We start from the raw sequence: 12,232 nt of genomic DNA, 5'->3' as shown, positions 1-12,232 counted from the left end.
TCACTACGTTAAAAAAAATTATAATAATTTAACACTCGCTCGTAGACACAAAAAGTCGATGGTATGTCAGGCACAGAAGGCTGATCACCTACCCCATAGTAAAAACAAATTATAACAAAACAGGCTATACAAATACAGGAATCTTAGGGGCTTCATAGCCTAGCGGTCTTATTAAGTGGCAGCTAGGTGAGGGGTACCGGGTTCGATTCCCGGTTCGAGGGCAAGTTTTAATTTAATTTAAATTTGTTCTCGGCCTTTGAGAGGGTTGTGCGGTACCGGGCGAGTGCCTAAACCGTACGTGGAGGACACGGTCGAATTTCTAAAGACAAGCACGAATTATAAAAAAATCCTATACTTGACGCTGGCTAATGCACAAATCGTGCCAGAGCCTTTAAAAAAAAAGATACAGGAATCTGAGGATCAGACAATTTTAATTCATATAAAGCATTGTATTTAAAAAATGTATTTCGATAAAATTTGTAAAGACTTAAAAGTGTTAAGTGTTAAGTTATGGAAGAAAAAATCAAATCTACCAATTGTAACGCAAATATATTTAATTAATTATAGTAAAAATATTTATACCAATAGCGTTCTTCTTGTGAGTATTGCGAATTGTTTTAACGAAGTTGTTGGATATGTACTTTTCAGTGCCAGTAATATTTTGTTCGTTGGGTCTTCTTTCGGCGAAGGTAACGTTGACAAACATACAAGTTCATCATCTGAAATAATTAATTTACACTTTAAGAAAATATTAAAATTTGCGTTTTTGACATCTGCGTCTGAATTTCGTTTTTGAATTAAATTTATCTTACACGTTTTTTTTTACTTAACTACATACCAACATATCATTTATTATACCAATCTATCAACGTAAGTACTATAAAGCAAATTTGTCTTTTTTTTATATTTTTGAATCTTTTTACTCCATAAAAACTTTCCTCAGAGTTCAAAGAATAAATTAAAAAGATACTCGAATTGCTCCAGCAACATATTTTGCGATTCATTTTTATTTATATAGATTAAACGTTGTAAGAATTTGTATCAATAGAATCTTAGTCCAGGAGGTATATTCGAAGAGACCTAGAACTCGCATATGTTAAGCATAAGAATTTGAGGTAAATCTAATGATAGAATCTAATGAATCTAAAGATAAGACTTAAGATGAGATTTAGAAGAGAGAAATATCGCGAGCATGACTTCCGTATGAAGAAAGCCAATTGTTTTTTGACATACGAGAGTTGAACTTGACTCATTTTCGACATCGCTAAGGCTCGTTTGTCAATCTTACTATTTGACTTTAACTTATCTCAAATTAAACGTTGCAATTAGCTCTGGCTTTGCGCTCAGAAATCCATTAGATTTTTGAAGTACCGGAGACGGACTCATCGCTAAGACCCTTAGCAATTTACTTTTAGAGTCTTAACACGTGGTAAGTACTTACCCTTATCATTGACTATTACAGTATTTTGTAAATATGAAATATTTCTGCCATTATCCGATTGTTGAACCAGCATCTGTTTGACAACGACGTTGTTCTTATCATTGGGATCTGATATTTCTATAACTGAAACAGAAATATATAAATTAATGAACGTTTTCGTACGGACCCAACTAAGCTCCTTCAATAGCGTACTTATACCTAAAATACCGTCAACGCACTCGTGAGACTTCTATGTAATATAAAATCTTCATCAGAACATATTTTTTTTCCATTTAAGCAAATTAATTTCATAAACTTAACAAGTTTGTAAAACAGTTTTAACATTTATTAACCGATTTGAAATAAAACAAGAGTTTGACTCATGAGATAATTTTGGGATAGGATAATATGTAGTTAAGTATCACCTATTACGGAACGTGTGCTTTCTGTAACTGGCTAAAACTTTGTTTAAACTAAAAGTCATATCGAGATTATAAAATTAGGATCTGAAAAGGCTATGTATATTAAAGGTACCTAGGTAAATAATGATGACGTGTCTATCTATATACTCGTGTTCACATAGTAGATGCAATAAAAACAGAGCTAATTCAAAGAATAGTATTAGTATAGAACTTATAAGAGCATTAATCCTTATTTCTTAGGAATTTTCTCGGTCACTTCCTTTGTCGTGATGGACGTTGCCAATTATGGTAGAGACGTCAATTGTCACATCCTAAAGTGGATTTCCTGTACTTTGTAGTCAAGACGATATGAATTAAGCGTTCATTGTAGGCGCTTTTATACTTTTTGGGCTTCGATAAGGGTTAATCAATATCCTATTTCTAATATAATTGAATAAATATAACTTTATTAAGTAGAGTAGACGTTGTCGCTCCTTTAGGAGACTTAAAATGAATAGTTAACAAAGTTAAAAAAAAACTGTTAAATTATTGTATGTCAATATTTAATACGAAAAGTTGAATATTATCAAAAGTTTGTGACAATTGATAGTGTCAAAATTCAAAAAATATTTTTTCCCGCCAAATGTAGCCACACTATCTAAGGTTTGTGTTGTATGTCTCTGACAGATCAAAAGGTTAACTGGCCGCCGACAATAAAGAAGAAAACAATTTAATTTTTTTATCTCTCTTGCTAATCAGTATTATAAACGTACTTATGTGAGAGGTACCGGGTTCGATTCCCGGTTCGAGTGCAAGCTTTAATTTAATTTAAATTTGTTCTCGGCCTTTGGGAGGGTTGTGCGGTACCGGGCGAGTGCCTAAACCGTACATGGCGGACATGGTCCAATTTCTAAGGCAAAAAGCACGAATTTATAAAATCTTATACTTGACGCTGGCTAATGCACAAACCGTGCCAGAGCCATTAAAAAAAAATGGTACTTATTTATGTTCCAAATTTAAATTCGCAAATATTTTAAGCATAAGAGAGTACATAATTCGTTTTTAAAGTTTGTTTCGCTAGTAATAGAATCTATAGGGCTAGTAAGTTGTTTGTTTTGGTTATATTTTTAATAAAAATATAAATAATTAAATTGGTAAGTGATCTCGTAAATAGGATTTTTTTAAATAATTATGAAATGTACTTACAAAAATCTACTGGATTATGGTAAGCTGGGCATGTCAAGCCATTTTCAGCGAGGAATGGTACAAGTAGCGAGACAGATCCCATATAGCCACACCTTCCCTCCACCAGGGCGTATAACCTGTCCACCTTATTCAGTAATGTGGCTGATGGCTGATGCATTGATATGATGATTGTTCTTCCCTGACGTGCCAAGCCTCGCAAAAGCAAGATCAGTCTGTATGCCGTTGACACATCTAGGCCACTGAAAATGTTACGTATAGTAAGAAGAAAAATTACTATTGCCATAGACACGGAGGTGACTTTTATGAATTTGTTTTATTGATAATTTTTAAGGCGCTTGCGCTTACAACAAGAAAATTGTTGTTTGACATTAAATCGAACTCTCGAGATTATAAGGTAAGTAACTAAGCTACGAAGATGCAATTCTAATAACAAAAACTTGACTTGAGTACTAATTACAGTAAGTCTAAAATATTATGTAATATAAACAGTTGCTTATATAAAATAGTATTAGTTATACAAGTGTTTGTTCTTGCTTGACCGAAGCAAGCGCAGTTTAATGATTTAGGGTAAGATATAAAGTCGGGACAGGTGTACTGAGCAGGATTTTATAAACTTACTAGCTGACCGGGCAAACGTCGTTTTGCCATGTATATCATTTATAATAAAAAAATAGGGGTTGATCGTAGACGGGTGAAAGTTAGGGGTTGTATGTTTTTTTTAATGCTGTATCATAAAAAAATAAAAACAGAAAAAAATATCTAAAAATATATTTAGGGGTGGACTACCCTTAACATTTAGGGGGATGAAAAATAGATGTGGTCCGATTCTCAGAAATCCAATATGCACACAAAATTTCGTGAGAATCGGTCGAGCCGTTTCGGAGGAGTTTAACCACAAACACCGCGACACGAGAATTTTATATATTAGATTTATAAGTAAATGTAATTCCAAGGATAAAGAAATGGACTTTATAACGACATTTTACGTTTAGTCCAGTCAAATTATGGCTAAAAACGGGTTAAATAAACATGAGCGAACACAGTTTGGGGATTTTGAGGATCGATAGGGGGGTGTATTCTGAGCATAAATTCCAATTTGAGGGGTTGTACTGAGGTCAGCTCAAGGTCATTTCGATGGAAACGCGTTTAATTCGATATCTCGAGAATGGTTAGTGTTAGGCGAAAAATTGTAGAGACCTTTTCTTTTCCTAACTAAATTTATTACCTTTTTTATTTGAAACTTTTTTTTATAACATTAATATTTTTCAAGTTATTACTCCCGCAAGGCAGAAATTTTACTTTTTTTTCAATTTTTCATCGTTTTGTCCCCAACCATTTACTTTTATTAAATTTTTCCGATCATCGAAGTGTAGATCTTTTAATTATGAACAATTTTGTTCTTAAACTTTTTTCCGTAATGCCAATACCTTCGGAGTTATAGATTACTTTACCGAGCGAAATCCGCGCCACTGTCGCAATATAAAAAGGTCAATCGATTAAACTATTTAAAATTAGGTATTTAATATGGGTAAATCCTTGGGTTAATTCTTGGGTTAATTTGGGTAAGAAGTAAATTAAAAATTAAAACTGTTTCACACATTTATTGATAGAAAAATAGGTTATAAAATTCGGAATATTAAGCACCCGAGGTCGATGGAAGTGATTCGTGAATATTCGTGGTCCTGACGGTATCGGGGCATACGTCGTCCTAAATTATCCGGAGCTGGTTTCAATGACATCGCTATCGGCTAATAAGTACTGATTAATTATCATTTTTAATCATATATTAAGATTAATAATTTACTGAGATCGATTGCGTGCAAATGCAAAACCAAATGCGGCAAAGCGTGCGAATGCAGAAAGGCCGGCCTCTTTTGCTCAGTGATTTGCACCAATTGCCAAGAGAACTATTGTTCGAATGTCGCGAACGTTATCGACGATGATGATCTTGACGCAATGGACGAGGATGACGTATGCCCCGATACCGTCAGGACTACGAATATTTACGAATCACTTCCATCGACCTCGGGTGCTTAATATTCCGAATTTTATAACCTATTTTTCTATCAATAAATGTGTGAAACAGTTTTAATTTTTAATTTACTTCTTACCCAAATTAACCCAAGAATTAACCCAAGGATTTACCCATATTAAATACCTAATTTTAAATAGTTTAATCGATTGACCTTTTTATATTGCGACAGTGGCGCGGATTTCGCTCGGTAAAGTAATCTATAACTCCGAAGGTATTGGCATTACGGAAAAAAGTTTAAGAACAAAATTGTTCATAATTAAAAGATCTACACTTCGATGATCGGAAAAATTTAATAAAATTAAATGGTTGGGGACAAAACGATGAAAAATTGAAAAAAAAGTAAAATTTCTGCCTTGCGGGAGTAATAACTTGAAAAATATTAATGTTATAAAAAAAAGTTTCAAATAAAAAAGTTAGTAAATTTAGTTAGGAAAAGAAAAGGTCTCTACAATTTTTCGCCTAACACTAACCATTCTCGAGATATCGAATTAAACGCGTTTCCATCGAAATGACCTTGAGCTGACCTCAGTACAACCCCTCAAATTGGAATTTATGCTCAGAATACACCCCCCTATCGATCCTCAAAATCCCCAAACTGTGTTCGCTCATGTTTATTTATTTCGTAATTTGACTGGAGTAGTTCTACAAATTGTGTAATAACTTATCTAACTCATATCAGTAAAACAAATTCAGGGATTTCTTAAGATAATCTTGGCTTATGGGTAATGTACATGTTACGAGCAACAGTTTTAGCAACAGTTTATTGCTAGAGATAATTTTTTAACATTATCACAATTTTGTATTACTAGTGCAGACAAAGAAAGAAGATAATTTCACTGATAAGCTACTTTCAAATGCAGGTGTCGCGGATTAAGATGTTATCGACGATAAAGCAATTTCGCTTGTCTAATAATACTTGAAGATATCGCAACTTTTTGTCGACAAAGAATAGAAAAAGATAAAGTCTCTGTGGTCACGATAAAAATCTATATTGATTAGTAGGAGTTTGTTTAGCAATAAATTCTTATGCAGCCTAAGAAATTTAAATGATAGGTTCTAGGAAGAAATTTCTAGGAAATTTTTAACGAAACAGTAAGTAAATTTTCAAATTATACAATAAATAATTTTATTAAATTTACCAATCAAACCACCATAGCAATCAAATTGTCTCATTGTGGGCTTCATAATGGGAAACACTCCACCATTCTTGATTCGATTGAGTTATATTGAAACGAGATGGCGCTGTTCACATTGTCAAACTTTTTAACATATGATTAATATTTGATACAATTCACTCACTCACTTAGGTTCAACATACTGTGCAACTTGGTGACAGTTGTAATCGAACAATTAATCTTACAGCGTCTACTGGTTAAGGGAAGAACTAAGGTTTTTTTATACAAATTATTTCACGCAAGAACGTAAAAGAGTAGTTTGTGTAAATAATTTTTCATTTTTTACACAAACTACTCTTACTCTACTTCGACATAAGGTCCATCTAGATCAACACACTTCACTTTTACTTCACTAACCCCAACCATCACTCTTAGAAACCCCAGTCGCATCTGATGTCAAATTAAATATAAAAAATTTTCATTAAACTGTTTTTATTAAGATGCTTAAAATAATTAAAAACATTGTGCACAATTTCACGAGATTGCCCTGGTAATGTTTGAAAAAAGATCAACATGTATAAAATAATAATAATATAAAACAGTAAAGATCAACATAAACAGTAGCAAAAGAAAAACAATAACTGTCTCTTTTATACTGATAAGCTTGACCGAGCGCGAGAGAGACTTTTCGTGATGTATTTCTGATTGTATTTCAGTTTGACATCACGTCTCGCGCTTATTCACAGACACTACACAAGCACAAAGTGTAAATGTGTTGAAGCCGCCAGCTTTAGATAACATACCTATACTTGCTTAAACTCGTGAAAGAACTAAAAGTTGAAGGGTATCGGTGCAATATGCATATTGTCGTAAAAGTACAAGGAAATTATAAATAATTAGAACCCCTTTTTTCATACAAATAACTTTTGAAGTTATACGTCTTTTGGTGCGTTAGTGAAAAATAATGAGACAAAATTATTACGATTCGCGCGCACAACGTTACAAAAAGCCGACACCCTGAATATCTGTTCAAACGTCGGTAAAACAGTCTGGGCCGCTAGTTGGCGCTATAAAATATCATGATTAGATACACATACTATATCGTTTCGAATGGAAGTGACTATTGTAATGGACAAGAAAAATGGAATTCGAAGAGGGAAACGTCCCTCTAAAGTGCTCGAAGAAAATTATTACGTCAAAGTATGACTTCTAACGCGGTACGAACACAGAAGTTTTTTTTTTATTAAAATTTAACACGATTGCATTGCTTTCATACTAGACGACACTCAAAAACGGTAACGTGCTAGTTCGGTAGAATTAACAGAATACCTACCTACCTACCTACGACCGGGACGTAAATAATATCGCTAAGTTCACTTGTGTTCAAATCATAACAAAGTTAGATTAATAGGATACGATTGTTTACTTTTTAGATGTTCAGAAATGTGGGAATATTTAAATGAATCTCATTGTGGGCCGTGTAGCGATCATAGTTTGTTGCAATCTACTTTTTAATTTTAAAACTAAATGGACGGCTGGCGTGACAAATTAACGGAGACCGTTTAATTATGATCTAGTAAATGAATACGCTTAGAAAAATTATACTGGTTTTAGGTGAAGGTCGGCGAGAACCGAGATCTTCACAGAGAACGGTTTTTGCATTTCGTTTACCATACATTAATTATTAAAATCGTGTTGATTGAAGACTTTCTGGCATGCAATATCTTATTCCTACCTTTAAGTTAAATAAGGCAGTTTGAGTTTTTGTCTAAAAGCCCTTTCGATCAACGAAAGCTTTGTTTTCGATCTCCAATTATTTTAATCAAATTTAGTTTATCTTAAAGGGCCATTAAAAGTAGAAATAAAATTGTGACAATTTGGCACAGCACCAAGTGCCGTTACCATCCACGAGTTTGCGCAAATTTACTTTAGTAGCCTGTGTCGTCTATCGTTTATATTAAATTTTCATCAAACATTAATAGCTAAATTTGAGTGTCGTTCTGGCTTTTTCATTAATTTTGATTCCGCTATGTATATGTAAATTGTCATCACGAAATAACCTAATTATAATAGTAAAACGATTAATAATACTCATTATACGTGGGTAACACTGAAAATGTTTAGAATTGGCCAGTTAGAAACATTGCTTATGAAAACTTTTTGAATTTCAATTTTAGAACTCTTTGGTAAACTAATGTGCATTCATCTGTCATTTGTTTTTGTGAATTGGCGGCAAATCTAAAAGCGTACGAAAATGCCATAGAAGAGACCCCTAAGGAAGAATGGGCCCACTGCTTTTCTCAGTGGTTCCATCGAATGCGACGATGTGAAGAGAGGAACGGAGATTAACTAATTACTTCGAAAAACAATAAAAGTATTGGCAACTTTCTACATGAAGCCGTTTTTAATTTTCTTTTTACCTAGGTATAAGGTAGGTAACACTGAAAATTTAAAAAAAATAAAAAGCGGCTTATTCTTAATTAATCATGTAAGTATAATTTTTAAAATGATCTTATGATTATACAAGAGTATGTTCAGGAAACTTAACAGGAAAATATATTTTTATGGCATGTATTACCTGATAGGTTCATCCAAGAACATAACAGGTGGATCATTGACTAGTTCCAGGCCGATAGCCAACCTCTTCCTCTGTCCCCCGGACAAGTTGGCTGCTCTCGTCCTGATAGCTGCTTTGACACCAAGCGACTCGATGATTTCCTTTATCTGCAACAGATTACATATAGAGTATCCTGTACATCAGATTAGGTACTCTAAAGAGTACGGCTATTGTTCCAATAAACCTTTTTTGTTTCTTTTTGTCCGAGTTGGGAAGGAAACTGCTATTAGCAATAAGCCCGCCCATAGCGGCCTCATAGCCTAGCGGTCTTATTAAGTGGCAGCTAGGTGAGGGGTACCGGGTTCGATTCCCGGTTCGAGGGCAAGTTTTAATTTAATTTAAATTTGTTCTCGGCCTTTGGGAGGGTTGTGCGGTACCGGGCCAGTGCCTAAACCGTACACGGAGGACACGGTCGAATTTCTAAAGACAAGCACGAATTATAAAAAAAAAATCCTATACTTGACGCTGGCTAATGCACAAATCGTGCTAGAGCCATAAAAAAAAAACCCGCCCATTTACAGCGTTTTGCTTTTGTTTTGTGTTATTGTTTGTCATAATTAGTCAGGTTAGCGAAATTAATTTATTCGAATGTTCTTTTTCAAAACTGTTATTATTTATTATATATATCACGTTATATTAAGAAGATTGTGATGATATAATTTCTGTTCAAAAATATATGGAGCATGTAATAAAATGAATGAAAATCTTTGTTTATTTTCTTATTAATCTGGATGGTCACAGTCGAAGAATATAAAACGGTTTATATACTATAGAATGATTAGCTACAGAGTATAGGACAGTCGGTTCAATAGCGTATATAATAATAGAGTATAGATTGAATAAAGAGAAAACTGTAAAAGCAGAATTATTAATATTTTAACAAAAAGTTTAAAAACAAGCAAATTTACTATATTAAAGATATCTGTGCAACTTAAATTTCTTCAAATTTATTTTTCATCACAGTCCACAGACCTATGTTATTATTACTTCCCGTGTATTATACCTTCCAAGTATACCCTTGTACATATACTAATTGTAAACAACTTTGGAATAAATCAAACAATTATTAGTAAAGGAATGGAGTCATAGTGTATGTCTCGCCACAATTTTGTTTAAGAAATTGGAACCAATACGATAAAGGGCCTTTATTACATGGAGTGTGTTTTTATAAACTTTGTTTAAATACTTAGTACAGCTTCATTCATCAGTTTACAAAACGATATCTTTGTACACAATTTATACACTTTATGAGTAAAAATCGTTACTCATAGGAAACAATGTAACATTCATTACGATACTACAACTTTGTATAACAAGATTTAATTTATTGCGCGCAATTTTTAGTTCACAGCAATTTATTGAAGAACTAGCAAACTCGGCAAACTCCGTTTCGCCACCAGATGGCTTCGTTTTATGTAACATTTCGTTTGGTGATCCTGCTTTTCTGTTGAAATTTTTCCTGAATTTTCTTTGCTATAAACCTCACGGAGCCTTTCCAACGAATGCAAAACCGTGGAAATCGGTTCGTGCGTTCTGGAGTTATAGCGTCAGGAAGGAAAACCCGACTTATTTTTATATAGTAGATATATTTTATTCGTTTCAATAAAGAGATAAATTCGAAATATTAAACACTCGTGCTTGATATTTCGCTTAGTGGGTTCCCGTTTAAAACAGAAAGCTATTTTAGGATAATATAATTAGAAAGAATTGCCTTAAACAATTTATTAAATAAGAGAATATAGTTACCCTTTCGTTTTTCTGTTCCGTGCTAATATGGTTGCCCAATTTGAGTTCTGCTGCAAAGTGGAGGGACTCGTGTATCGTGAGCATGTCTTGGACCCTGTCATCTTGTAGTATATAGCATGAGCGACGCCGAAACAATTTCACGTTTCGCAATCGTCCGTTCACAAAAATATTGCCACCAGTTGCATCACTGAAAGGAATAAAATATATTGCGATTTATATTAAGTACCCTGACTAAAAATAGGCACAACATAATAGTGAGCAAAATTTAATTTTATAAGTCCGTGGGACTATAAATAATTTTTTACAAAAAACGTATTTAGACATAGACATATCATTTATTACTAACAAAACACACAATAATAATAATAATTAAAAAAAGATTTTTTTTTAAGGAATGAGGTACATTTTAAGGGTACTGTGTATGTGTTGTGGTTGTAACTGGCCCTGTCTCAGCAATACGCTGTGGAGCATACGTGTTGCACAGCGCTGGTCATTCTGCCAGAGGCGGGTTGCAGACCAAGAGCTAAGCTAAGTTAGTTTAGCTTAGCTCGCATAGCTGACGCAGTTTTCCATACTTGTCTGCAGACCGCAAACTATGCGAACTAAACTATGTGAGCTAACTAAAATATGCGAAGCTAACTTAGTTGTGTATGCCGATGCGTAGCTACACGAGCTAAGCTAAGCCCCTCCCGCTAACCCGCACACCCTTTGCACATCCTTCGCCACACTGACTGAGCTTTGGCTTAGCTGTTGCCTGTTGGTGTGCACGCCATTTATTTCTAGCTTAGCTTAGCTTAGCCTAGCTTACTGGGCATAGCTTAGTTTTCGGTCTGCAACCGGCTTAACATGTATTTAAATACATAATGTAGAACAGTGTTGGCCCAGGGGCTCGAGTGCGACTCAAATCACTCAGGTCGTCTGTACGAGCCCCGGCTGCGCATCAATGGACTTTCTACGTGCGTGTTAAAGTTCGCTCGTACGGTGTAGATAAACGGCGTGTGTCAGGCATAGAATTGCCTATTAGAAAAAATCATTAACATACAGATACACAAATTTGAGTCCTTAAAAGGTTATAGGCGCCACTGGTTTGACAATGTACCGCAAAAATATAATACGAACTAATCTTTGAGTATAGGAATTTTTCCAATAATTTTTTTTTAAATTTTACAACGAATAAGGTTTTGTAACAGTTCATGTGAGATTCAGAAAGGAAAGTATGACTCTCGTATATCAAATTCCAATAATTATTATGACTAACATATGACCCAGTGTACAAAAAAAGGCTTATGAAATTAAATATGTACGCAATTAATTATAATTTATATAAGTAATATGTAAACTGCCGTCAGTTTAAATTGAAAGGAAACCCGCGAGGTCGGTAAATGAACGCTTCCTTGAGTTTTAGACCCAGATTTGCGTTCTCTAATGTATAATATTTTTTTAATTTAGAGAACTACTTTTGTCTAGTAACGTGGATCTTAAATTTCAATACTGTGGTAATTTGAAAGCATATAATCGGTACCGTGTCTAACGCTGCATTCGTCTAAAATTTTCAGTAGAACAATGAACAGTCCCAGAAACGGTAATGGAGAGTTACCAAGTTTCAAGATCGCATAAAAAAACGATTTCCTTCATTGTTCGAAAGTTAAATGTGCACATAGACAGAAAGTCCATTGATACACAGCCAGACAT

General features: G+C 34.0%; 1 protein-coding gene across 1 annotated transcript in view; it reads right to left on the bottom strand.

The window, feature by feature from the left end:
• LOC125054983 (ATP-binding cassette sub-family G member 1-like) overlaps positions 1-12,232 on the bottom strand; it is a 30,320-nt gene that overhangs the window by 6,977 nt on the left and 11,111 nt on the right. Inside the window, exons 3-7 of the mRNA XM_047657139.1 lie at positions 10,541-10,727; positions 8,756-8,901; positions 3,028-3,266; positions 1,442-1,564; positions 583-719 (exon numbers count right to left, since the gene is read on the bottom strand). Coding sequence (XP_047513095.1) covers positions 583-719; positions 1,442-1,564; positions 3,028-3,266; positions 8,756-8,901; positions 10,541-10,727 — 832 coding nt within the window. The remainder of the gene's footprint in view (positions 1-582; positions 720-1,441; positions 1,565-3,027; positions 3,267-8,755; positions 8,902-10,540; positions 10,728-12,232) is intronic.

The sequence above is a fragment of the Pieris napi genome, chromosome 13, assembly GCF_905475465.1.
Source record: "Pieris napi chromosome 13, ilPieNapi1.2, whole genome shotgun sequence".
Lineage (NCBI taxonomy): Eukaryota > Metazoa > Arthropoda > Insecta > Lepidoptera > Pieridae > Pieris > Pieris napi.
The sequence above is the reverse complement of the archived record's forward strand: the minus strand, read 5'-3'. Positions and strand labels throughout refer to the sequence as shown.